This window comes from Raphanus sativus, chromosome 5 (assembly GCF_000801105.2).
Source record: "Raphanus sativus cultivar WK10039 chromosome 5, ASM80110v3, whole genome shotgun sequence".
Lineage (NCBI taxonomy): Eukaryota > Viridiplantae > Streptophyta > Magnoliopsida > Brassicales > Brassicaceae > Raphanus > Raphanus sativus.
Window position 1 is genome coordinate 27,993,418 of NC_079515.1, and position 23,634 is coordinate 28,017,051.

General features: G+C 36.7%; 8 protein-coding genes across 8 annotated transcripts; 5 read left to right on the top strand and 3 right to left on the bottom strand.

Annotated features, from left to right (window-relative positions):
- Nucleotides 1-186: 186 nt before the first annotated feature.
- On the top strand, nucleotides 187-6,865 carry LOC108861812 (uncharacterized). Its single transcript, XM_018635769.2, has 19 exons — nucleotides 187-650; nucleotides 942-1,073; nucleotides 1,197-1,268; nucleotides 1,468-1,538; nucleotides 1,640-1,739; nucleotides 1,844-1,942; nucleotides 2,139-2,265; nucleotides 2,609-2,748; nucleotides 2,841-2,900; nucleotides 3,023-3,258; nucleotides 3,338-3,767; nucleotides 3,877-4,200; nucleotides 4,308-4,913; nucleotides 5,002-5,175; nucleotides 5,260-5,493; nucleotides 5,566-5,849; nucleotides 5,933-6,202; nucleotides 6,297-6,419; nucleotides 6,532-6,865. The coding sequence occupies exons 1-19, from the start codon at nucleotides 489-491 to the stop codon at nucleotides 6,662-6,664; spliced, it is 3,777 nt and encodes a 1,258-aa protein (XP_018491271.1). The 5' UTR covers nucleotides 187-488; the 3' UTR covers nucleotides 6,665-6,865.
- LOC108861813 (germin-like protein subfamily 2 member 4) lies at nucleotides 6,838-7,794 on the bottom strand. Its single transcript, XM_018635770.2, has 2 exons — nucleotides 7,584-7,794; nucleotides 6,838-7,478 (listed from the first exon to the last, which is right to left on the bottom strand). Exons 1-2 carry the CDS (start codon nucleotides 7,693-7,695, stop codon nucleotides 6,928-6,930), a joined length of 663 nt encoding a protein of 220 aa, XP_018491272.1. The 5' UTR covers nucleotides 7,696-7,794; the 3' UTR covers nucleotides 6,838-6,927.
- A 668-nt stretch (nucleotides 7,795-8,462) lies between these two features.
- LOC108861814 (uncharacterized) lies at nucleotides 8,463-9,637 on the top strand. The gene is made up of 3 exons (XM_018635771.2): nucleotides 8,463-8,682; nucleotides 8,914-9,114; nucleotides 9,211-9,637. Exons 1-3 carry the CDS (start codon nucleotides 8,655-8,657, stop codon nucleotides 9,468-9,470), a joined length of 489 nt encoding a protein of 162 aa, XP_018491273.1. The 5' UTR covers nucleotides 8,463-8,654; the 3' UTR covers nucleotides 9,471-9,637.
- Nucleotides 9,638-10,384: 747 nt separating this feature from the next.
- Nucleotides 10,385-11,556, top strand: LOC108860336 (uncharacterized). Its single transcript, XM_018634233.2, has 3 exons — nucleotides 10,385-10,563; nucleotides 10,827-11,033; nucleotides 11,124-11,556. The coding sequence occupies exons 1-3, from the start codon at nucleotides 10,461-10,463 to the stop codon at nucleotides 11,366-11,368; spliced, it is 555 nt and encodes a 184-aa protein (XP_018489735.1). The 5' UTR covers nucleotides 10,385-10,460; the 3' UTR covers nucleotides 11,369-11,556.
- Nucleotides 11,557-12,174: 618 nt separating this feature from the next.
- Nucleotides 12,175-13,807, top strand: LOC108856802 (peptidyl-prolyl cis-trans isomerase CYP20-3, chloroplastic). The gene is made up of 7 exons (XM_018630689.2): nucleotides 12,175-12,335; nucleotides 12,443-12,622; nucleotides 12,713-12,869; nucleotides 12,958-13,046; nucleotides 13,147-13,201; nucleotides 13,301-13,386; nucleotides 13,485-13,807. The coding sequence occupies exons 1-7, from the start codon at nucleotides 12,282-12,284 to the stop codon at nucleotides 13,638-13,640; spliced, it is 777 nt and encodes a 258-aa protein (XP_018486191.1). The 5' UTR covers nucleotides 12,175-12,281; the 3' UTR covers nucleotides 13,641-13,807.
- On the bottom strand, nucleotides 13,681-15,082 carry LOC108856803 (uncharacterized protein C24B11.05). Its single transcript, XM_018630690.2, has 6 exons — nucleotides 14,941-15,082; nucleotides 14,775-14,840; nucleotides 14,594-14,691; nucleotides 14,388-14,513; nucleotides 14,095-14,292; nucleotides 13,681-14,018 (listed from the first exon to the last, which is right to left on the bottom strand). The coding sequence occupies exons 1-6, from the start codon at nucleotides 14,978-14,980 to the stop codon at nucleotides 13,797-13,799; spliced, it is 750 nt and encodes a 249-aa protein (XP_018486192.1). The 5' UTR covers nucleotides 14,981-15,082; the 3' UTR covers nucleotides 13,681-13,796.
- A 3,466-nt stretch (nucleotides 15,083-18,548) lies between these two features.
- LOC108857659 (pectin acetylesterase 6) lies at nucleotides 18,549-20,982 on the top strand. Its single transcript, XM_018631668.2, has 12 exons — nucleotides 18,549-18,838; nucleotides 18,939-19,021; nucleotides 19,105-19,234; nucleotides 19,306-19,379; nucleotides 19,530-19,616; nucleotides 19,695-19,819; nucleotides 19,898-19,958; nucleotides 20,026-20,079; nucleotides 20,179-20,256; nucleotides 20,323-20,428; nucleotides 20,513-20,658; nucleotides 20,751-20,982. Exons 1-12 carry the CDS (start codon nucleotides 18,658-18,660, stop codon nucleotides 20,859-20,861), a joined length of 1,236 nt encoding a protein of 411 aa, XP_018487170.1. The 5' UTR covers nucleotides 18,549-18,657; the 3' UTR covers nucleotides 20,862-20,982.
- Nucleotides 20,983-21,368: 386 nt separating this feature from the next.
- LOC108859537 (uncharacterized) lies at nucleotides 21,369-22,359 on the bottom strand. The gene has a single exon (XM_018633442.2). It carries the CDS (start codon nucleotides 22,286-22,288, stop codon nucleotides 21,542-21,544), a length of 747 nt encoding a protein of 248 aa, XP_018488944.2. The 5' UTR covers nucleotides 22,289-22,359; the 3' UTR covers nucleotides 21,369-21,541.
- Nucleotides 22,360-23,634: the final 1,275 nt, after the last annotated feature.

A 23,634-nucleotide genomic window follows, 5' to 3' on the forward strand; every position in this document is an offset into this window, starting at 1 on the left:
TTTACCCAAAAAAAAAACGAACCTTCTGGATGGTTTTCTCGTTATGACTTTCTAAAGAATAAAAAGTTCTATAATTAATTAACTGTGATTACTATTTCCATAAATTAATACTCCTACCAATCTATGTATTATACTCCCTTGACACATCCCTTGAGTATATAAGTTCTCGTTGGACACATCCCTTGAAGTTAATCTAGCTGAACAATTTAGCGTGTGAGCAGCACCTCTCTCTCTCTCTCTCTTTCATTTTATTCGATTCGTTCTATCTCTCGCGACCTTATCCGTTTGTTCTTCTTTAACCCAATCTCTTTAAGATTTTTCCTTTTCATCGCGCGAGAAAACTTAAAACTTTTTTCTCATTCGCTGTCTCCGAGAATATTCCTGCGATCCTATTCGCATTCGCGTTGGTATCTTTTTTTTTGGTTTGTCGTTTTAAAGGAGTGGAAAAAAGAGGAAGAAGGTGAGAGAAGTGTGTGTGTGTTGGTTGGATGAGAGAGATGGCGTCTATACCGAAAGAGCCGGAGCAGGTGATGAAGCTGAGAGACGGATCTGTACTGGGGAAGAAGACGATTCTCAAGAGCGATCATTTCCCAGGCTGTCAGAATAAGCGTATGTCTCCTCAGATCGATGGCGCTCCCAATTACCGTCAGGTCTCGATTCTCCTTTTTTGTTTGTTATTTTATTATCTACGAGCTGCCAAATCGAAATCGGATGCGTTTGGGATCAGAAAACGAACCAAATCTCTAGGGCGTCGAAATCCATATAGCTTTTGATGGTCAACACTCGCTATAGCTTTTGATCTTGTTGTATTGTGTGTGTGTATGTGTTCGTGAGTAATGTGTGATCTCATTTCTAGAGATGTATATCAACGAGAGAGCTGTTCCTTTGTTTGTAAGTTCCAAAAATGAGATAAAAAGGCTGATTTGGTTTGGTGGTGACAGGCTGATTCACTACGAGTTCACGGGGTTGCAATCCCGACGGCTGTTGGGATACGGAATGTTCTTAGGCACATTGGAGCTCACAAGGACAGCAAACAAGTTCAAGTTCTTTGGATTAGCCTTAGGGAGGAACCGGTATATATATATATATATATATATATATATATATATATATATATATATATATATCCATCTTACTTTTCTCACTCATCGTTGTTTTTTATACTCTCGTCTTATTAACTCGCACATGTTTTCCAGGTAGTGTACATTAATGGGCGACCTTTTGTTCTGCGTGATGTTGAGAAACCTTTCACCAACCTTGAGTACACGGTACAAAGCCTTGCCCTCTTTGTATTTTTTTGAGTTGATCTTTAGTTTACATCATGTCAATCCATTCGGAGACACCTTTTCTGTTCGTCAATTAGCGTTTATTCATTAGTTTGTTTGGTTAAAGCACGTCATCTCCACTCGAATATCTTATTCGGCGTATTCCTTTCATTTCTGATTGTATGTTTATCTTTTTGATCAGGGAATCAACAGGGTAAGGGTAGAGCAAATGGAAGCACGGTTGAAAGAAGATATTCTCATGGAGGCTTCTAGGTATATATATTTCACTGTATCCACGTGGTGTTACAGATGATGTAACTTTGTTTGTATCATTGTTTTCACTTTGGGGTGTGTTTTGACCATTTGCATCACAGATATGGGAATAAGATACTTGTCACTGATGAACTGCCAGATGGTCAGATGGTGGACCAATGGGAGCCTGTCTCAACTGATTCCTTAAAGACGCTTCTTGAGGTAAGCTTTGGAATGAATAATCAATATGTTTGACACAGATCATGCACCCTTTAATGTGATTTCCATGTCATTTTTTTTTTGCTTATACGCTTCTCTGGACTCAGGTATACGAAGAACTGCAAGCTGAAGGGTACCTTGTTGATTATGAGCGTGTTCCTGTAACGGATGAAAAGTCACCTAAAGAAACAGATTTTGATGTGTTGGTAAGTTTTATGCTTAATAAATTAGTGAGAACATTTTTGTGGGTAAACTTTGGTAAAACACCAGGCTAGAGGAGTTTAATTTTATACCATTACTTCGACAACCTTCAGTGATCTCTCTCTTTCCATTTGGTATTTGCTGGATACATAACATAATACGTCACTGTCAACTAATATACTAACTTACATGTGTTTGCAGATTAAGAAGATATCTCAAGCTGACATTAATACGGAGATAATTTTTAATTGTCAAATGGGACGTGGACGTACAACGACTGGAATGGTGATTGCAACTCTCGTCTATTTCAAGCGTACTGGAGCATCAGGTATTTCATCCTCATGTGAATATAATCTAACGAATGCTCTTTCTACAAATTATATTCTTATAGAACCTAATTTGGAGAACATTATTTTGAACTGTCTACTTTTGTACCCTTTCTAAAGTCGTAGTGCTTCATAGTTTAGAAAGAAATGAAACGGTATGGACTAGCCAATAATCACATCTCAACTCTCTTAATGCATGTATGTAAGTCCATTAGCCACGTTTTCTGGAACAAAATATAAACTAGACCCAAAGAGTCATGGCAGATTGTTTTTTAAGTCAGTATATTATGGTAGAAGTTTGTACTAACCTGCCTTTTTTCTTTGCTATATCTTTGTTGAACAAAGATCATGGATTCCCAAGAAACAACTCTTTTGGGAGAATCTTTAAAGCTGGTGAAAATATAACTATAAACCTGCCAAATTCTGAGGAGGCAATCCGTAGAGGGGAATATGCAGTTGTTAGGAGTTTGATACGAGTCTTAGAGGTATTTGGTCCCTTTCTGTTTGTCGTTATTTGATCATTTTGCTGGCCCGGCTGGTTCTAAGTTCTAAACATTAACTGGTTTCATGTTTCCAGGGTGGTGTAGAAGGCAAAAGGCAAGTTGATAAAGTCATCGACAAATGTGCATCCATGCAGGTATCTTTTTGTTAATTTTAATACTGAAGTATACGATCTGATATATAGACTTTGTAGTGTTTGTCTTATGGGTTTTGAATTGGAGTAAAAGGTTTAAATATTATCGTTAATTTTACTTACAGAACTTAAGAGAGGCAATTGCAACCTATCGGAGTAGCATTTTGCGTCAACCTGATGAAAAGAAGAGAGAGGCAGCACTCTCATTCTTTGTTGAGTACTTGGAAAGATACTACTTCCTTATATGCTTTGCTGTATACCTTCATTCAGAGGGTGGTTACCTCCAATCTGGTTCGCTTGGTCATGTCAGTTTTTCTGATTGGATGCGAGCTAGGCCAGAGCTCTATAGCATTCTTCGCAGGTAAAATTAATCTGGTACTCTTGTTTCAGACTGCATATGATATTCAGGTGTCTCATGTAAGTTCATATTCCTCTTATAGGTTGCTCAGGAGAGATCCTATGGGTGCCCTTGGATATGCGGCTATGAAGCCTTCTTTGACGAAAATTGCAGAATCTACTGACGGGCGGCCTCATGAGATGAGTGTCGTTGCTGCACTTAGAAGTGGGGAAGTACTGGGAAGTCAGACTGTTCTGAAGAGTGATCATAGTCCAGGTTGTCAAATTTTAAGTCTACCAGAGAGGGTGGAAGGAGCACCGAATTTTAGAGAGGTTCCAGGATTTCCTGTGTATGGTGTAGCGAACCCGACTATAGATGGTATTCGATCTGTCATTGAAAGGGTTGGGAGTTCAAGAGGTGGCCGGCCTGTTTTTTGGCATAACATGAGAGAAGAACCTGTTATATACATCAATGGGAAACCGTTCGTGCTACGTGAAGTTGAAAGACCATATAAGAACATGCTAGAATATACGGTAAATAATCTGTGTGTTTTCAGTTTATTAGCAGATACTATTTATTTGCAATATCTTTGGTGGCTATCATTAATTTCTCTTCGGCTTTTTTGAATTGGTCTTTGTTTAGGGGATCGATCGTGATAGAGTCGAAGGAATGGAGGCTCGTTTGAAAGAGGATATTCTGAGAGAAGCTAGGCGATATGATGGTGCAATAATGGTCATTCACGAAACCAAGGATGGACAGATTTTTGACTTATGGGAACATGTGGATGCTGATTCTGTTCAAACACCCCTCGAGGTGTACAAAAGTTTAGAGGCTGATGGCTTTCCGATTAAGTATGCGCGTGTACCTATAACCGATGGTAAAGCGCCTAAAAGCTCGGACTTTGACACATTGACATCCAATATCGCTTCTGCTTCCAAAGACACAGCTTTTGTCTTCAATTGCCAGGTGGAGCTTCCTGATCTGCATTGGTATTTTGATATATTAAAGTATTCTTGAGTTTTGCTGTTCAACTTACAAAGAGATTTCGTTTTTTTGTCACTTGATATTCGCAGATGGGGAGAGGTAGGACAACCACAGGAACTGTTATTGCATGTCTGGTGAAGCTCCGCATCAATTATGGAAGACCTATTAAGGTTTTATATGATGTCATGACCCATGAAATCGTGGATGAAGATTCCTCAAGTGGTGGTGAAGAAACCGGAAGCAATACCGCTGAAACGAGACCTCGTATTTCAGGAAGAAGAACCGATGACCAACACGGCCGTACATTTGGAATGGACGACATCCTTCTGCTGTGGAAAATCACTAGATTATTCGATAATGGAGTTGAATCTCGTGAGGCGTTAGATGCTGTGATTGATAGATGTTCTGCATTGCAAAATATTCGTGAAGCTGTTCTGCAGTATAGGAAAGTTTTCAACCAACAACACGTTGAGCCAAGAGTAAGAAGTGCTGCATTGAAACGTGGCGCTGAATATTTGGAGAGATACTTCCGGTTGATTGCCTTTGCAGCATATCTTGGAAGTGAAACTCTTGATGACTTCTTTGCTAAAGGAGGGTCTAAGGTGACTTTCAAGAATTGGCTGAATCAGAGACCTGAGGTGCAAGCGATGAAGTGGAGCATAAGGCTAAGGCCTGGACGATTTTTTACCATTCCTGTGAGTCATCGCCTCATTATTTTAGGCTGGAAAACTGTAAATGTTATCATTATTCTGCACATTACAGCTTTTAATATTATTCGTGCAGGAGGAACTGCGGGCACAACACGAATCACAACATGGTGATGCAGTCATGGAGTCAATCGTGAACGAACGGAGTGGTTCTGTATTGGGCAAAGGTTCTATACTTAAAATATACTTTTTCCCTGGTCAAAGAACTTCAAGTCGTGTGCAGATTACTGGTGCACCTCACGTATACAAGGTATTATACGTGACTCTTTTTACTATGGTAACGTCCTTCACCTTGACATCACTGCCTAATATCAACTGCTAAAAATCATTTCAGGTCGATAGATATCCTGTGTATAGCATGGCAACTCCCACAATTTCCGGAGCTAAAAAGATGCTTGCCTATTTAGGAACCAAACTAAAAGAAGAAGGTGGGGATTCCGCAGCAAGAATTGTAGTAACAGACTTGAGAGAAGAAGCAGTTGTTTACATCAATGGGACTCCATTTGTCTTGAGAGAATTGAGTAAACCAGTCGATACCCTCAAGCATGTGGGGATAACCGGCGCTGTGGTATGTGCCTCAAATCACACCTTTAACTATATATAACACACGTTTCATTGATTTGTTGTATATTCAATGCAGGTAGAGAGCATTGAAACACGGTTGAAGGAAGATATATTGTCAGAGGTTAGAGAAACTGGAGGTCGAATGCTATTACACCGTGAAGAGTATAGCCCAGCATCAAATGAGTCTCGGGTTATAGGATACTGGGAAAATATTCAACCGGAGAATGTGAAGACACCTGCAGAAGTATATGCTGCTCTTAAAGATGAAAACTACAACATATCTTACCGGAGAATACCATTAACCAGAGAAAGAGATGCATTAGCTACTGATTTAGATGCGATCCAGTATTGTAAAGACGAGTAAGCATCAGTCATCTCTTTTTCGTTTTATATATTCACTTAACCTGTTCCTTCTATTAACTGGTGTACACAATTTTCAACAGTTCCGCTGGGGGTTACTTGTTTGTATCGCACACCGGTTTTGGAGGAGCTTCTTACGCAATGGCCATTACCTGTCTCGTGCTTCAACCTGGTCAGAAGCTTACAGCTACACCAAACTCCGATTCTTCTGCCTTAGGGGAAGATGATTCGCCTTCACGCGCTTGTGATGAAGAAACGTTGAGTATGGGAGATTACCGTGACATACTGAGTCTCATAAGAGTGCTTTCTCATGGTCCTCAAAGCAAAGCAGACGTAGATGGAATAATCCAACAGTAAGTAAAATCAAATCAAATCTCTTTTTGACATATTTAATTAACCACATAGCCTAAGCTCATGACTTAATTGTATTATTTTGCATCTTTGCAGGTGTGCTGGTGCAGGACATTTGAAGGAAGACATTTGTTACTACACCAAAGAACTCAACAAGCTTCCTAATACAAAAGATGAAGACCGTTCATACATCATGGACATGGGTGTTAAAGCCTTAAGGTTAGTCACATTAACTCCACCTTCCGGTTTAACAGAGCCAAACCATCCTTTCGGTTCAATTTTGTTTCCATATACAAACACATAATTTTGATTGTTGGTTTTGTATGGTCAGGCGCTACTTTTATCTGATAACATTCAGATCTTACCTCTACTGCACGTCACCGAAAGAAATGAAATTCTTGGATTGGATGAGGTCACGGCCGGAACTCGGACATCTCTGTCATAACCTCAGGATAGATAAGTGATAAGTGCTCGGTTTAATACATATAAATGTAGGCAAGTTGTGTTGTTTGGTGTTACAGCTTTTAGTATATATATAAGTTGTACAGCTTTGAGCTTTCTCTCCTGGGTTCGGTCTGTAGAGAGAGATATCTCGTCTCTAAGTTTGTTTAAGTCCAACTGATACAGCAGGTTACTCTGATCAATAAACTTTTTTTTTTACTTTATTCAAAAATATCAAATAATGAAAAATATATAACAATGCAATTTATAATAAGATGCTCGATTTTTAGCCTTTCTTCGGAGCAAATTTAGATTTGATCTTCTCGATTTCTTTCGTCCCGATCTGAAACGTTGTCGTTAAAACGTGATCTGGAACTGCCGGAGTCGCCGTGAAAAGCGTGGCGGCCATAGATTGAGTTCCCGGTAACTGACTGTTGAAAGCCGAGATCACAGACGCTGGTTTCTCTTTGTCGTTGTTCTTCTGGTAATGAATCAGTCCTCTCGGGAAGACGAACACTTCTCCTTTCTTCACCGTCTTAGCGAATAGCTTGTTCGCCGTCGTGATGAATCCGACGTCAAGCTCGCCTTCCAACACGAAGATGACTTCGGTGGCGCGCGGGTGCGTGTGCGGCGGGTTTAAACCTCCTGGAGCGTAGTCGATGCGCGCGAGGGAGACTCCGAGCGTGTTAAGCCCAGCGATCTTCTCGACATTAGCTCCCGTGACGGCGGATCCGACAGTGTTGTTGACGACGGCTGGTTTGCCGATTCCGGCGAAGAAGAAATCTGAGGCGGTGATGTTCGATTCAGGTTTACAAGTGAACCCATTCACTTTTATTCCTGCGTAAATCATATAACAATATATAATTCTCCTCGTATGACACTATAACGACAAGAACACAAAAGCAAACACACTGAAATTACAGAGTTGTCGATGTCTGGTACCTGAAGTGCGATCTGCAACGCATAGATCTTGAAGGGTGTCAGGATCGTAAGCAATAGCAACCACAGTGAGAGATAACGACACAAAGAAGAACCCAAAACATCTCGTGTCCATTGTTTAATTATGGATCCACTGTATATATATTTTAGAAAGTTTTCTTCTTAAACTCTAGTGTGCATCTCTGATATCATTATGTTTGAGATTGGATCGTTATATAAACGTGTATGGATTTGTTGAGGAAAATTATGCGAAGCTAAACTAACTTAAACGCAAAGCAACGGTGGAGAGATGTGATGTCGTTTTCTTACAGATGTAGTATGTAACTTTAAAGTTTCGGTTTGCGTTTCTCTTAAGGTTAAACCGGGTTAGATTCAAGATCATTACTTAAAATTAAACAGCAATAGGAAGGTTTAACTTCTAAGAGCTGCAAATTCACCTCAATTGTCTAGTCAAGAAGTAGAACTTACATTTACTTCAATGACTCGTAACCATTTTACAAAATATTAATATACATGTATGATACAATCTAAAGCAAGCTGCCAGTGCAAAAAAGCTGGAGTCACATTTAGATAATGGGTTTAATAGTTTAAGTGGCCTTTATACTGGGGCCCACTGAAAATGGATCGTCCATCGTCGTCATATAATATTGGGCAAACTTATGTGATTAATTAGGTTGAGATGATTCTTAAGCATACACAATTAGGTTGAAGTAAGTAGATCTCCTTTGTTATCTAAAGAGAAGTAGGCCCAGTTTGAATACAGGCCCAAAAAGAAGATTCAAAAATAAGAGCCCAAGCTGCAACAGCTCTTTCCACAGAAAAAAGGAGATAATAAGAGCAAAGCCAAACAGTCTAGCAGCTTCCAAAAAGCAAACTGTACGGAAAGGTGTGATGGAAAACGACAAACATACTTGGCGAGACTCGGATAACATACCTATGCGTATGACAAATGTCACAAGATTAAGAAGGGTCCATGTAGTTGCTATATATAAAAGAGAGACAGCCGAGGGGTTATCGTCGTCGTTCATCATCCTCACAAAACCCTAGAAGTTTCAACCTTTTTGCTAACAAACCATGGCTTTGTTCTCCGCACCTTACGACAGTAAGTTCCTTCACTCTCTCTAGTATTCAACTTTATAGATCTTGACATTTAGTTTTGCTTTGAGGTTTGAACGGCGGATCTGATAATTTATGTGATTGATTACCCTATAAAACAAAACTAGAGACTTTTTTTATCTGAAGGTTTATCTTTTCTGCATTTATTTTGATTATTATATGTGTGTTATTGTCGTCTGTCTCCGTAACTGAATCGGTGTGTATGTTTCTTTGTCAGCTGCTGCGACAGGAGTCTTCTTGGACATAGACGAATGTAAGATCCCCGAGGAACTCACTGCAGCTGACATCGTACCGAGGATTAGACAGAAACTGTTGGATGTTGGTCTACGTGGTCCTCCTGCTTCGATCCGGATTTATGGTGATTTGACTGGTCTTGACTTCCAATCCCCGGATCTAAAGCTCAATCAATTTCACGCAGGTCATGTGAATATATATATATATAAAATTTGCTTCACTTTCTAATCTTTTTTGTTTTATTATTAATCTTTTTTTTACTTATAACGGTGTTTTTCAGGAGAGAAACGTGCTAAGATGACGAAAATATTGGAGGACATTGTTTCGTGGTCAGGTGAGAATCCAGAACCATCGGTAGGAGTACTAGTCTTGGGAGACTTAGAAGTCGCAGATGATGCTGACATCGCCGAGGTTATTCAACTTCTCCAGACTCGGAAAAATTATCAGTTTATCCTTGTCTCTCCAGAATCTCCACCCCCACCTCCTCCTCCAACTGTGGTGATGATTCTGAGCTCTGTTCCTCCTCGTGATGGACTCTAGTTGTTGTTTTTATCTAGCAAGTATTAATGAACTCTTTTTTAATGAACTTTTTGAAGAGAAATAAGTAGAGTATTTGTTGTTAGTAAATGTTTGGATAATCAAATCCTCTTTTGGAAACTTATGTTATGTCTCGGAAAGCAAAATATAATTAATTATTAGATTTTTAATGGGTTAATAATCTGTTCTATTTTTTTCTGCCTTTTCTTGATTTCCATAAAAGCTAGAAATAATAATGCATTATAATTAGTACAGTTTTTTCGGTAAAAAAAAATGTTTATTCAACAACATATAGCAAAAGCTGCTAATGGACTCTTAACATTATCGTCATACAACTTTATTGGGTTTACTTAGTATATATTACTCGTGTTCCAAGCAAACGGATCAAAGAGTAAAGAAAGTTTCAGCAAAGCAAACAACTCAATCACTTTGTGTCGGTTCTGCATTGTCTTCGAGGCTACACTATGCAGCAAGTCTCCCTCTTAAGCAATTCTCTCGGTGAAGTCACCTCCTTGTGTACACATTGTGTCTTTTATGTGATACTACTACTTTCTAAATTGTCTTTTTTTTTCAATATGGTCTCTACAGGGTACTGAACAAAATGCTTTATTCAACAACGAACTAGCAAAAAAATATCTTTAGCGTCGTGGTTTTTCTCAAAAAAAAAAAACAACAACGAACTAGCAAGTTAAAATTAGACTTGATAATAAATCATATATATAGCAAGCGGTGTCGCTCCACCAAACAGATCAAAGAAGTCGGCCCAGTTGGAGTGGAAGCCCAAGAGCCCAAGCTTCAACGGCTCTTGGAGATAAGACTAAATGCAAAAACCGTACGGAGAGATACGATGGAAAACGACAAACATACTAGGCGAGACTCGGTTTGACCAAAAAAGAGAAAAAAAAAACTAGGCGAGACTCGAAACGGACGGATGCTTGACGAGTGTCACACGATGAAGCTTCGTGAAGTTGCTATAAATGAGAGGAGCTATGGATGTTTAATCCTCGTTTATCCTTCATAAAAACCCTAAAGTTTCCAAGCTTTGCTCTCAAAAAAGAAAAAAAAACCATGGCTTCGTACAGCGAACCTTACGTCTGTAAGTTCTTCTCTCACTATCTCTTCTCTTGTCTACGTTAGATAAAGTGATAAACTTTATAGATCTTAGACACAGTTTGCTGCAGATCTGATAATTTCTGTGTTTGATTTGATTACCCACCCACTCTATAAACAAAATTAGAGACTTTATGATATGATAATTAATGTATTCACGTATCTCTGAACGGTTTCTCTTTTCTGTCTTTATTGTGAGTGTTTGTTTGTTTGTAGTAACTGAATCTGTCTGTGTGTGTTCTTTGTCAGCGAATGGGACAGGAGTCTTCTGGGACATGGACCAATGCAAGATCCCTGCGGGACGCACTTCATCTGATCTCGTGCCGTTTCTTAGAGAGATGATGTTGAGTGTTGGTCTACGTGGTCCTACTTCGATCCGGATCTACGGTGATTTGACCGGTCTTGACTTTCAAGCCTCGGCCTCGGAGGATGTTAAGCTCAATCATTTTCACGCAGGTTATTAATATCTTTCTCTGAAAAAAAATAAAATCTTTTTTACTTAAATATAATGTGTGTACATAACTTGAACGGTGTTGTTAATTTCAGGAGAGAAACGTGCGAAGATGACGAAGATCTTGGAGGACATAGTTTCGTGGTCAGCTGAGAACCCAGAACCATCGTTGGGAATAATGTTCTTGGGACACTTGGAAGAGGCAGATTATGCTGACATCACCGAGGTTACTGAACTTCTCGAGACTCAGAAAAACTATCACTTTGTGATTGTCACTGCACCCCCACCTCCTCCTCCAATGGTGGTGTTTCTGAGGTCTATTCCTCGTGGTGGACTCTAGTTCTTTTGGTTTAGTAAAAGTTTGAATAAAAAAAGAACAGTTTCTTAGTTTTGTTAATGTTGGATAATCGGTTGACAAAAAAAAAGAAGGTTAATGTTGGATAATCAAAATCCTTTTTTTGGAAACTTAATTATGTTATGTCTCGGAAGATGATTATCAAATGTTTAATTTACGATTTCTTTTATTTATTTTCTTCTTTTTCTTTAACTTCCATAAAGCTAGAAATCACTGATCAATGTATTATGCATGTTTGGATAATCAAATCCTATTTTGGAGATTCTGCGTATGAATGGTGACCACTATTAGGGAAAGAATGAGAAGAAATATTATATTCCTATTGATTCCTTTTCTTTTACCATTATCTGAAGAAAGATAAATTAATTATATTTAGATGTTTACCTAAATCCCTTTTTTAATTTAATAATCGCTTCTACTTATTTTTCTTGTCTTCTTAACATAATTTAAGAAGATAAAATTATTCAGCAATATGTTCATACTCATCATATTACAGTTATATTATTAGTACAGATCCTAGTTTGTTTAACATCATATAAACCCATTTATCTTAGTTTTCTAAAAAACATAAATACCACTTGATTTTAACAACTCAACACCTCATCAACCTTCACAATTTTAAGATCAGTAGTAAGTGAGATTATTACATTTGAGAGAGGTAAGCAAAGAGAAGATCTTATTGGGCCGAAAAGTAAGTAAACACTGGAATGGGCTTAGTAGATATGAACATCTGTGGCTAAATCAATGCGGCGTAAGTTAGCGTGAGGTGTTAACGATATCATCAACTAAAAGTGCATAAAAACGGCTCGAGAGGCAGTTCCTTATTCTCTCTCTTATCTGAAACTAGAGACTGTTGTGAAAAGCAAAACACTAAAGTCATCTTCTTAGTCACCAATCAATGGCGTCTCTGTCTTCAATGCAGATGGTTCACACTTCTCGCTCTGTTGCTCAGGTTCGTAACTCTCAACTCCTAACATTTGAATTCATGATGGTTTTAGTTAGTTCTTTGTGACTGTCATCGAATTAATCTGTCTCCTTGTTTTTTGGTATTCTCTGTAGATTGTTGTCAAATCGCAGTTAGTTTCAGCAAAGCAAACAACTCAATCAGTTTGTGTCGGCGGTTCTGCATTGTCTTCGAGTCTACACTATGCAGCAAGTTTCCCTCTTAAGCAATTCTCCGGAGCTTCTTATGCGACCATCAAGAACCAAAGAACAGCTTGCGTTAAATCAATGGCTGCTGTAAGATTATTATTATTAAAGCATATATAATAATAATCATATAGATATGTCATCATGTTTGCTAAATGAACTTTGTGTTGATTTGATTAGGAGGAAGAAGAAGTGCTGGAACCACCTCAGGCTAAAGTGACACACAAGGTTTACTTTGATGTGGAGATTGGTGGTGAAGTCGCTGGAAGGATTGTGATGGGTCTGTTTGGTGATGTCGTCCCTAAAACCGTTGAAAACTTCCGTGTCTTGTGTACTGGTAATTAACATAATGTTATCTTTTGTAAATATATTATATTAAACCATTAGACTTAAGATGAATGAATAATGTTTTTGTGTTTATTAAGGTGAGAAGAAGTATGGATACAAGGGTTCTTCCTTCCATCGTATCATCAAAGATTTCATGATCCAAGGAGGTGACTTCACCGAGGGAAATGTAATTTTTTTTCATTATTTTTATTTAATTATTTTTTTCCCAAGAAAGTGTTTTTTTTTATGTGATGTTTCTTTATAAATTGTCAACATGGCCTCTACAGGGTACTGGAGGTATTAGTATCTACGGTGCCAAATTCGAAGACGAAAACTTCACATGTGAGTATATTACTACTAACAAAGACAAGTTCTTGTTTTCTAGTGTTTTTTCTTTTACTTCTTTTGAGGTGTTAATAATGCTTCTTGTTGCATATGCAGTGAAGCATACTGGACCTGGAATCTTGAGCATGGCCAACGCTGGTCCTAACACTAATGGAAGCCAGTTCTTCATTTGCACTGTCCAAGTAACAAAACTCTTTCACATCATCTAAATAAAACTCAAATACTTTTGTTTTCCTTTTTGATTCATATTTTTTGTTGTTGTTGTTGTTGTTATGTGCAGACTTCATGGTTAGATAACAAGCATGTTGTGTTTGGACAAGTCCTTGAAGGTATGAAGCTTGTGAGGACACTTGAATCTCAGGAGACACGCGCCTTCAATGTTCCCAAGAAAGGTTGCAGAATCTATGCCTGTGGAGAGCTCCCACTTGAAGCTTGAAGCCTTCAATGTTGTATCTTTGTTTTTGCTATTATGAGAGTTTCAAGTTATGATGGTCTTATGTTTTTATTTATTTATGATTACATATGAGTTTGAAAGTACAATGAAAGGTTCCTCTTAATCACATGTAAGATTCTTATTTAAAGTGTCTGTCTTTTAAGCTTGAACCATGGTTTCAACCGCCACTTGCTGAACAATCACCTCGAGCTTATCATCTTTGTTGTCTTCCCATAGATCAGGTATAGCTTCCTTAATGTTGTGAATGCTTCTTAGTGCATGGTCTGCATCTGGAACTAGCACCGAGTCACCCACGAACACTGTTTTGAGCCCTGCTGCTTTAGCACTAGCGATGTTACGAACACTGTCATCGAAGAACATCTGTAAAAAAACATACAGACTTTAGTGTCTGAAACGGTTATAAAGATTATTTCGACTTGTTTTTTCTTTATTTTACCGTTTTGCGTGGATCAACGATGCCTACTATGCGTATGGCTGCTTCAAAGGCTTGAACAGAGGGTTTACAGAGGATTTGAGTGTTAGTGTTAGAAGAAGGGTTTAGTGTTTCAAAGCAAATGATTCCTTCGAAGCAGTCCTCTAGACCCAAACGGTTAAGAGTTCGTGTCGCGTGAGCTTTGTCTGCATTAGTAAAGATCTGATGGAGGAAAGAACAAAAAAAGACACAGAGGATGAGAAAAAACGGGAAAACTCTTGAGTAAAAAAAAAAAAGAAAAGTGGAGGGAAGCTTACGATCTTACGGTGAGGCATAGAGAGAAGAAGGTTACGGAGGATGGGATCAGGTTTTAGTTTCTCATACGGAAGTCTTCCATGCACATACTCATGGAACTCATCGTTGTCGAACTCATAACCCATGAGCTGTAGTACAACACACGGTTCTGTTTTTGTTATAGGTTCAAGAACTGTGTTATGAAATGGATGGGAGAGTAATGATATACCTTGAGACCAGCCATAGTGGTTCCATATTCTTTGTAAAGATCAAGACACATCTTTGGAACTTCACTCTCTTCGATTCCCAGTTGGTTAAGCATGAACTCTGCTAAGACAACAAACTGTTAGCTAAATAATTAAAAGTTTATATAACGATTCAATTAATATTGAAACGTTAAGACTCTTTTCCTTGGATGTTATTTCGACATGCTAGGTTGATTCCGATTCTCAAAGGGTATAGAGTATCGTCCATATCTGCAACAACGTCATCACCAAGACAGAGTTTTTTTATTCATTACTTTTCAGAAACTTGCATAGAGAAAGAAAAGATATGTTTGAAGATGATGTGAATTACCAAAGAACAAACACTCGTACTTAGCTCCAAATTCATCCATACTTAACCTCGTGAAGAAGAACAAGAAGAATAGAGTTAATAGATATATTTAGTGAGAGAGGAGAGAGATAGAGCTTATGATCGTTTGTGCATGAACTGGCTGTATTTATAGAATGCAATTTCAAAAAAGCGGACACTTATAATATTAGGTTAATTATCTTACTTTATGTTTTGTTTTGCAAATTCGTAATGTTTCTTTTTTTCTTGTTAAACGCTGCATAATAGTATGAACTACTTGATAACTTTGATAAATGATACCCGTTGTCAAGTGGAGTCAGTGGACTCAAAACATGTGTCTGTATGGAATATCCTAAAAGTATACTATTATTCTAAAAGAATTATCCCTAGTTCAGTTACAAAAAAAAAGAATTATCCCTTGTATATATGTCTGAAAATATTTATACGATAAATTTTGTTATTATTCATTGGGATTGTCTTTTTTTTTTAAATCAATATTGGGTCTGTAATTTTCCGTAAACTGTATAATGGCTTGCACTAATATAAAATATTTAAATACATGATGATAGTTGATGGTGACTTGGCGATATGGTGATTATGATAGTGATCCACCGTATCCTTCACACACATACTACTGATGCATGAAACAAAATGAGGTGTTTGCCAATATACAATTACTTTGATCATATAATTTTCTTAGTCATTTCGCACTTTGTTGCTCAAAAAAAGTAATTTGCACTTTCCGTGACCTTCCATATCCCATAAACAATGTACAAGAATAAATGGAAAATAAAGGTAAGTACTGAAATATTCTGAAATGTCAAGTGTACATATACCGAACAAAAGGAGTAAAAAGTATCATGCAGTATGTTGTATCTTTCACTGTATATATACCGAGTAGCATTATCTAAAACTAATATTCTTTTTTTTTTCTTGAGATGTGGCCGTTAAAACTATATTCTTCTTCTTCTTTATATTTAACGTTATCTCTATAACAAGTAAAATATCGAAGGGAGGAAATGATTTTGGAAACAACCACTAATTAATAATATATCGAGAATGCAAGAAAAACATACAACATCACATTGTAAACTTAAAACGAAAATTGATATATGTTTCCAATATAAGAATGTAAACGAATCAGATCTGCAATATAATATACCCACGAATGAATTGTTAGCTGATTCAGAGGGCACGTAGTATTATAATAATCGAACATCTTGAAGCCTAAACCTAATTAAAAATCCTTATAACGACTAGCCTTATTTGTTAATTTTCTGATGTTTGATTCTATTTTTCTTTTTGATACCAGTTAAATATATTAGTGAACGTTCTAAGTGCGCATATACCAATATAAATTTTATAAACTTTTAAACTGGAAATATATGCGGCCTTACAAACATCCATCTAGAATTGAAGTATTTGATATGTTAATCGAATAAAATAATATAATCCTAATTAAGCTGAAGCAATCTATCTATATTATTAAAATTAAAATGCATTTGAGAATTGTTTGGAAAATAAATAATACAATAAAAATGAATATAGTGTTGTCTGAAAACATTGATAACAGTATCTTAATAAAAAAAATAATTAGTTTATGTTATTAAAAAAATTGAAAATTTATTGTATTATGAGAAACTATCTATTTGAACTAACTTTAAAATATACAAAAATAACACAATCTAATTATCTAAAAATATTTTTTGTTTAAAATAATCATAAAACAAAATTTAAACTTTATATACATATTTCAAATAAAATAATAATTTAAGATTTATATATTCAAAAATTGATTTTTACTAAAATATTTTCTAATAACTTTTCAATATATATAAGAAAAATACAATCCAAAGCACAATTTCAAACATCAAATTAAATTATAGTTTTTATATTTCACATTAAGTTTTCAAAATATAATATATGTGATTATTTATATAATGGTACATATAAATTATGATTAATTATATAATGACACATATATGATATAATAATAGTGACTTAAAAAATAATTAGCAACATATTTTTGAAAAATATATCTGTGCGGATGCACATATCAAAATCTAGTTAGTATTTAAACCAGATCCATAAATATTCTTTACTTTTTTGTTGTGAATGGTGAAAAGCTCACATTAGTTAACAACAGTCAACAATAATATATTTTTACCATTTTGTTTTCTATATACAGTAAAACCTTTATAAATTAATAATGTTGAAATTTTAAAATTTTATTAATTAATAGATATATAGTGAAAATGCATGGTAGAAAAGTTTTGTTTGTGGTTTATAAGTGTTCAGCACATCCAAAAAAATATTGAAGGACTAGAGAATGTTGAATTGTTCTTTTAGCCACCTAATATGGCATCAAAAATTCAACCTTATGATGCTGGAATAATAAAAGCTTTTAAGACGTATTATCTTAGAAGACTTTATCGTAAAATTTAGAAGGTTATGAATTGGGACAATCAGATCCAACTAAGACTAATGCTTTGGATGCTATGAATTTTTCTGTGGCAGCTTGGATAGTCAATGTTCACCAAGAGACAATAGTAATTGCTTTCGACACTGAAAAATCCATTCAGAAGATGGCATATCAACAATTTTAGAAGAGGAGTTCACTAGTGAAAGCAATATTCATGAACTTGAGATTGTGATTAATAATCTTGGCTATAGGAATAGAAAGGATGTCAATAGCCTACTCGGTTATACCGGTGAAAATGATACGTGCTTGAAAGTTCAAAGTTTAGAAGAAATTGTGGCTAGTGTTCTTAATATTGATGAGAACCAAAAGATGATGCTGCATGACCTTTGAAACAGTTACATATAAAAAAAAACAATTGTCATCTCTAAAACTCTTCACAATTTTTGGATGCAGTTCGAGAAGATAATATGAATAGTTCTTGAAGCAATAAGAAAAGTTAGAGATGAACTCCAAAAGAATTTTAATTTTAAGAAGAAAGAGACAAAAATAGACTTATATTTTAGTAGAATATCTTAGATATATGCATAAGTTCTTTTGTATTATTTATTAATTTATAATATTTTGAGATCATATATTTATATGAAAGTTTTTCTGAAAAAAATATTATTTTATTATTTTATCGATTTATGTAATATTTTACATTGGTCTAAATTGGAATTAGATATCAATTTATGTCATATTTTACATTGGTCCAAGTTGGAACCAGCGAAATTTTTAAATTATTGAATATTAATTTATAGAATTTATATTTTAATAGCTAAAATCATTATTCCTTCCGGGATTTAGATATTTCAATCTTCATTATCAAATCCGAAACGTTATGGCCATAAATCAAAATCAGCCAGAAAATATTTAATTACAAAAATAAATAAAAGTGTTCCAAAATGAATGAATTAATTCGGAAGCAGATATTGAAATATGGAAATAATTAACGGATTTTGTTCAGTTAGATTTATACATTTATTAATAAACAAAACAAATGTATTGAGTTACGTGACGGAACATAATTATCACAAAGCTTCCATTTCTTTTTTATTACAACAAAATTCTTTTATTTATATTTTTGTCTTTTCATGAACTTGTGATTTTTTTTGTTCAACATGAACTTGTGATTAGAGTAATAATTCACAAGTTTGACAAAAAAAAAAAAATAATTCACATAACCGAAAGTGGTCAAGCCTCAACAGAAATCATTTTTCTAATCCAAATTTTCGCGCTCCAGCTGCGTTTCACCGGAGATGAGGAGCGTGTGGCTGTGGATAGCGGTGGCTGTGTGCTCGTTATGCTCAGTTCGGAGCGGATCTAGCGATGGATTTGAGAAACCAAGAGATACTTTGATACTGGATACCGAACTGATGGCGTCTAAGGTTTCAATGGTGCCTCTCACCTTGATTCAGGGAGCTGACTCCAAAGGAGCTGGTACACACTCGCTCTCTTTCGTTGTTCTTATTGATGGAAAACGATTTGGTAGAACTTAGCCTCCTAGTGTTTCTGTTCACACTTTTGAATTGATGTGCAGTGTGCCTAGATGGGACGTTACCTGGTTATCATCTAGATCATGGGTTTGGTTCTGGTGCTAACAGTTGGCTCATCCATCTTGAGGTATCTGCACCTTTGACCATTGATATAGAGAGACTTGACTTAGAAGTTAGAAGCTAAAATAAATATAACTTGTTTAACTATAGGGTGGAGGATGGTGTGACAATCATAGTAGCTGTGAGTTTCGGAAAACAACTCGGCGTGGTTCCTCTAAGTTCATGGAGAAAGCGTTGAACTTCACTGGGATATTGAGCAATAAACCTCAAGAGAATCCTGGTATTACTATGAGTTTTTATAAATGCACACTATTTTGTATTAGTTAGTTGATCTGTTGGTGGCTTTTGCAGACTTCTATAACTGGAACAGAATCAAGTTGCGTTACTGTGATGGTGCGTCTTTCTATGGGGATAGTCAGGACGAGGTTAGTCAGAGACAAGATTGTACTTTGTTTCATATTCTGTGAACCAAGAGGGTTTTGTCTAATATAATTTGTTTTTCTTTTTTTTTTGAAAAAGAAAAATACAATTAAATTAATTGTCTTATAATTTGTTACAACGACTTTCTATCATAGGGTTCGCAAATTTTCTATCGAGGACGACGAATCTGGCAAGCTGCTATGGAAGAGTTCATGTCTTTAGGCATGCAGAAAGCAGACCAGGTCTTTGTTGCATTTTTTTATTTTCCTCTGGTTTTATGTTCTGTTTTTCGTCTTATCTAATCACTTGCAAGTGTACAGGCTCTGCTTTCTGGATGTTCAGCCGGAGGATACGCTTCCATCCTGCACTGTGATGACTTCAGACAACGATTACCTCTTTCTACAAAAGTAAAGTGCTTAAGTGATGCTGGAATGTTTCTAGACGCGTAAAATCTCTTCAACTTTTTGCCTTTTCTGTTAGGAGAAGTATTCATTTTCTAACGAAAATTGAAAGAAAAATGCAGAGTGGATGTCTCTGGGGGTCACTCGCTTAGGAATATGTTTCAAGGTGTTGTTACAGTCCAGGTAATCTCAGTTTTTGTTTACAATTTATCTGTGCTTATTGTAGCTCACTAATACTTTTAGTTTATAGAACCTCCAAAAGGACATGTCCAGTACATGTACAGACCATTCGGATCCTACTTGGGTACATATCTTTCACTTTATTAACATCAACATTTGATCAGAAAAGTTACCAGTAGACAAGGCTTGAGCTAACGTAATCCTTTGTGCCGTTTCTCTTCAGTGCTTCTTTCCACAGAACTTGGTTTCCGACATCAAAACTCCAATGTTTCTTCTCAACTCAGCATATGACTCGTGGCAGGTAATTAATCATGTCTCTTTCTTGTATAATCTAGCTCTTAAATCTAATCCGACAATGTTTCCTCAGGTCCGACAGAGCTTAGCTCCTTCATCTGCTGATCCAAGAGGCGTCTGGAAGGCATGCAAATCAGATATCTCGCGTTGTAATTCATCACAGCTCCAATTCTTACAAGGTGAAATATTTAAATTCAAAGTTTAATAGTAGATACTGTTGTCACACTCTCTACTCACTAATGGTTTCTATGTCCACCAAATAGAATTCAGGAAACAAATGGTGCTTGCCCTAAACTCATTTTCAGCATCTCCCCAGAACGGTCTTTTCATAAACTCTTGCTTCACTCATTGTCAGTCTGAGACACAGGACACTTGGTTTGCTCAAGATTCTCCCAAGTTAGACGGAAAAGTAAGAGTGCCCTTCACGTTGTTTCTAACGCATAGTAGCAATCACATTGTTAAACGTTGCTCAAAAACATGATTGTCTTTTCTGGTTGGCAGAGAGTGGCAGAGTCTGTAGGTGACTGGTACTTCGACCGAACCAACAATGTTAAAGCCATTGACTGTCCTTATCCATGCGACAAAACATGTCACCATCTGGTTTTCCAATGAGTAATCCAATATCTCTCATTTTTTTTTCAAACTTGTTCAATTATTGTGCTAAAATAAGCTTTTATGCAGTGTTGATTAAACAGCTTCTTCAAAGATTTGATCTCGTTTCCTTTAGTGCTTCTTTGGTCCCTCTAGTGTTGACAAAAACTCTTACCTCAGATTCTTTAGTAGGCTAGTTTAGTAGGTATAGAGTCAGAAACCTTATTCTTTTCATACCTCTTTAAGTTATTTATAACCATTTGCTTCAGATGTCGAATCTAAGTTAGTGACTAAATCCATGTCATTACACAGAATAGAATATATCATAATAATGAAAAAAAGGTAAAGAACAGATTCCTTTATTCATTGGACTCTAATACAAAACGTCCGAATCTCAAAAACAGATCATGAGCTCTGCTTTCCATGTCAAAAGTCTTAATCTTTGTTCTGTTCTGTGAGGTCCCTTTTGTGTGTGTTTGAAATTCCTATTGTACATCGCTTTATCTTTCACCATAGTGAAGCGCACGCTAGGGTTACACGTTGCTATTTTCACTGAAACAACCACTGAGTCTAAAGCTCGTAAATCTCATTAAACGCATTAAGAAAAACATTAAAAAACCCTAAAAGTTTAGCTATTACTTGAAGCAAAAGCAAAGAGAGGACAAAAGTAAAACCTAAAAACAGAGGACAAATTTAAGAAGCTAAGCTTGACGTGAGGAAGAAGCTAACGCTACAGCTTGTGCCCACACCTTGAGTCTCGCCTTAACCTCCTTCGGATCATCCCCGGGGCTGGAGATTCTCCACGTGGCGATCGGGGAGTTGCTGCCACTACTAGTCTGCGTATCGAAATTCGACCCGGCTGACACAGAGATCCGACCCGGAACCTCCAAGTCGAACCCGAGATCTCTGCAAGCTTTCACCTCTTCTAGTCCCATCCTCAGCGACTTCTCTCCTCCTTTCGCTCTCGTTAAAACCGTTAGTCCCATCCTTTCGCTACCGCCGTCACTCTCTCCGTCAGCGCCGTTAAAGCCGTGACCTCTCTTCTTCTTTTCCCTGAGTACCCTCCTCTGCCTTCGTGAACTACTACTACTACTCTTGCTGCCGTCTCTGCTACTCTCGTTCGCGTATATATCTCCGGTGACTGAGTTTTTTCTTCTCCTGCGAGGTGGAGTCGCCGGAAGGGTGTAAAACTTCGGTGTCTCTTTGTCGGAGTCGGACTCTCGAACGTTCTCTTTTCCGTCATCGGAGACTTCTCCGTCAGCCTCTGCTCCGTCGAAACACTCGACAGCAACACCCAGGTCTGGCGGATTCTTGGCGGCTTCGTCGTCGTAAACGGAGGTTGTGCAAACAGAGAGTCGAGATAGAGAGCTCCGTATCTGGTGGAATCCGACATCTTCTTCAACGACTGGAAATGAAGACATCATCATCAGGCTCTCGTCAAATGCCATGAAAGAGAAGGAGTTAAGAGGAAAGCGAAGAGACTGCCGTTTATTATAGTTATATGAAACCGAGTCAACTCGTCGCTTTAACCCAGACGATTTCATTTATAACCCAAAGTCTCGGGATGTGTGCTTTTACTCTTTTGCCCCCATTTTCGTTTGAAAATTGCAAATGATTTTATCGGTACTTTAATCCGATTATTATCTAGTGACCAACATCATGCATTATATGCTGATTTGAATTTGGATAATCAGTTAATCCCTGATTAACATCACTGGATCAGATAAATATGTTTTGAGGTGAATATTTGGTTAACTTATTTTGTTGATTATACCATTACTAAGGCTTTAACTACTTAACATAAAAGGAATGACAGATTAATGAATCATATAAATTTATTCCACTTATTTCTCTCCCATAATTGTACATATACATATCTTCTTCTGGATTTTTTTATGGAATGTTTTATTCCAAATGGTGAGATTTTATTAAGATATATTTATAAGTGCTTACATTTGAATATGAATATGTGAAAGTTGTGTTATCTAGCGGCGGCTAACACACTACTCTTCCGACCACAAAGCTGGACTGAAACAGATATAGATCAACATCAATCAAAACCAACATGCAGAATCACATGACATGCTAGAAATATCCCAGACCAGGATGAGTTAAGCCACTACAACGTCTCTATTTTTGTATAGATAAGCTTGCATTTTATGGATTTGGATGCATCAGGTGCATTGTGTGGTGTACATAGATAAACCAAATCGCTGTCATAATAAATACGTAACGCATTTACTATAGGCATGGAAGGTCCTTCATGTCCCGTTTATGTCTTTACCCTTTTTCTACGTCACTCCTCTCTAGTTCTCACTTCTTGATGTGGATCCGATCTCTTTTTTTTCTTTCTTTGAAGTATTTTTAGGTTTTCATCAATTACCTAAAGGTAAAAAAATACTAATTTACTATGAACAAGTTTGACTTTCCCATATTGATCTTTTTAATAGAAAATCATGAGAAAGGATAGCAACGTGTGTCAACCGTGTGTAAATTCATTAGGTCACCGTATAGATTGGCCGGCCCGTAAGATGTTTACTTATGCTTAAGAACTAAGGTTCTTTTTTTATATAGAGATTTGGTCGCTTTCTACTCGTTTCTGTGAACATCTTATTATAAGAGGTAGCTTTAGACTTTAGATTGTGATTTTGATGGTGTGTATTTGTTGGTAAACAACAGAACAACGAAGGCCGTTAGATCTTTTGACCAGACTCTATTTCAAAGTCAAAGCTAAGCCTCACACTAATGGGCCGGGCCTAATTTGTTTGTGAAAAGGATCCAGTAAATAGAAAAA

What these genes read in the sequence shown, in the direction of transcription:
- LOC108860336 (XM_018634233.2), top strand. Translation starts at nt 10,461, where the DNA reads ATGTTTAATCCTCGTTTATCCTTCATAAAAACCCTAAAGTTTCCAAGC. An exon ending in GTACAGCGAACCTTACGTCT is followed by an intron (nt 10,564 to 10,826) that starts GTAAGTTCTTCT and finishes GTTCTTTGTCAG; the next exon opens with CGAATGGGACAGGAGTCTTC. An exon ending in GCTCAATCATTTTCACGCAG is followed by an intron (nt 11,034 to 11,123) that starts GTTATTAATATC and finishes TGTTAATTTCAG; the next exon opens with GAGAGAAACGTGCGAAGATG.
- LOC108859537 (XM_018633442.2), bottom strand. Translation starts at nt 22,288, where the DNA reads ATGGCATTTGACGAGAGCCTGATGATGATGTCTTCATTTCCAGTCGTT.
- LOC108856802 (XM_018630689.2), top strand. Translation starts at nt 12,282, where the DNA reads ATGGCGTCTCTGTCTTCAATGCAGATGGTTCACACTTCTCGCTCTGTT. An exon ending in CTTCTCGCTCTGTTGCTCAG is followed by an intron (nt 12,336 to 12,442) that starts GTTCGTAACTCT and finishes TATTCTCTGTAG; the next exon opens with ATTGTTGTCAAATCGCAGTT. An exon ending in GCGTTAAATCAATGGCTGCT is followed by an intron (nt 12,623 to 12,712) that starts GTAAGATTATTA and finishes TGATTTGATTAG; the next exon opens with GAGGAAGAAGAAGTGCTGGA.
- LOC108861814 (XM_018635771.2), top strand. Translation starts at nt 8,655, where the DNA reads ATGGCTTTGTTCTCCGCACCTTACGACA. An exon ending in GTTCTCCGCACCTTACGACA is followed by an intron (nt 8,683 to 8,913) that starts GTAAGTTCCTTC and finishes TTTCTTTGTCAG; the next exon opens with CTGCTGCGACAGGAGTCTTC. An exon ending in GCTCAATCAATTTCACGCAG is followed by an intron (nt 9,115 to 9,210) that starts GTCATGTGAATA and finishes GGTGTTTTTCAG; the next exon opens with GAGAGAAACGTGCTAAGATG.
- LOC108856803 (XM_018630690.2), bottom strand. Translation starts at nt 14,980, where the DNA reads ATGGATGAATTTGGAGCTAAGTACGAGTGTTTGTTCTTTG. An exon ending in ATGTCGAAATAACATCCAAG is followed by an intron (nt 14,692 to 14,774) that starts GAAAAGAGTCTT and finishes TTGTCTTAGCAG; the next exon opens with AGTTCATGCTTAACCAACTG. An exon ending in TCGTTGATCCACGCAAAACG is followed by an intron (nt 14,019 to 14,094) that starts GTAAAATAAAGA and finishes GTTTTTTTACAG; the next exon opens with ATGTTCTTCGATGACAGTGT.
- LOC108857659 (XM_018631668.2), top strand. Translation starts at nt 18,658, where the DNA reads ATGAGGAGCGTGTGGCTGTGGATAGCGGTGGCTGTGTGCTCGTTATGC. An exon ending in GCATGCAGAAAGCAGACCAG is followed by an intron (nt 19,617 to 19,694) that starts GTCTTTGTTGCA and finishes GCAAGTGTACAG; the next exon opens with GCTCTGCTTTCTGGATGTTC. An exon ending in ACCATTCGGATCCTACTTGG is followed by an intron (nt 20,080 to 20,178) that starts GTACATATCTTT and finishes GTTTCTCTTCAG; the next exon opens with TGCTTCTTTCCACAGAACTT.
- LOC108861812 (XM_018635769.2), top strand. Translation starts at nt 489, where the DNA reads ATGAGAGAGATGGCGTCTATACCGAAAGAGCCGGAGCAGGTGATGAAG. An exon ending in GTTTGATACGAGTCTTAGAG is followed by an intron (nt 2,749 to 2,840) that starts GTATTTGGTCCC and finishes TCATGTTTCCAG; the next exon opens with GGTGGTGTAGAAGGCAAAAG. An exon ending in GTGCACCTCACGTATACAAG is followed by an intron (nt 5,176 to 5,259) that starts GTATTATACGTG and finishes AAATCATTTCAG; the next exon opens with GTCGATAGATATCCTGTGTA.
- LOC108861813 (XM_018635770.2), bottom strand. Translation starts at nt 7,695, where the DNA reads ATGGACACGAGATGTTTTGGGTTCTTCTTTGTGTCGTTATCTCTCACT. An exon ending in CGTTGCAGATCGCACTTCAG is followed by an intron (nt 7,479 to 7,583) that starts GTACCAGACATC and finishes TGATTTACGCAG; the next exon opens with GAATAAAAGTGAATGGGTTC.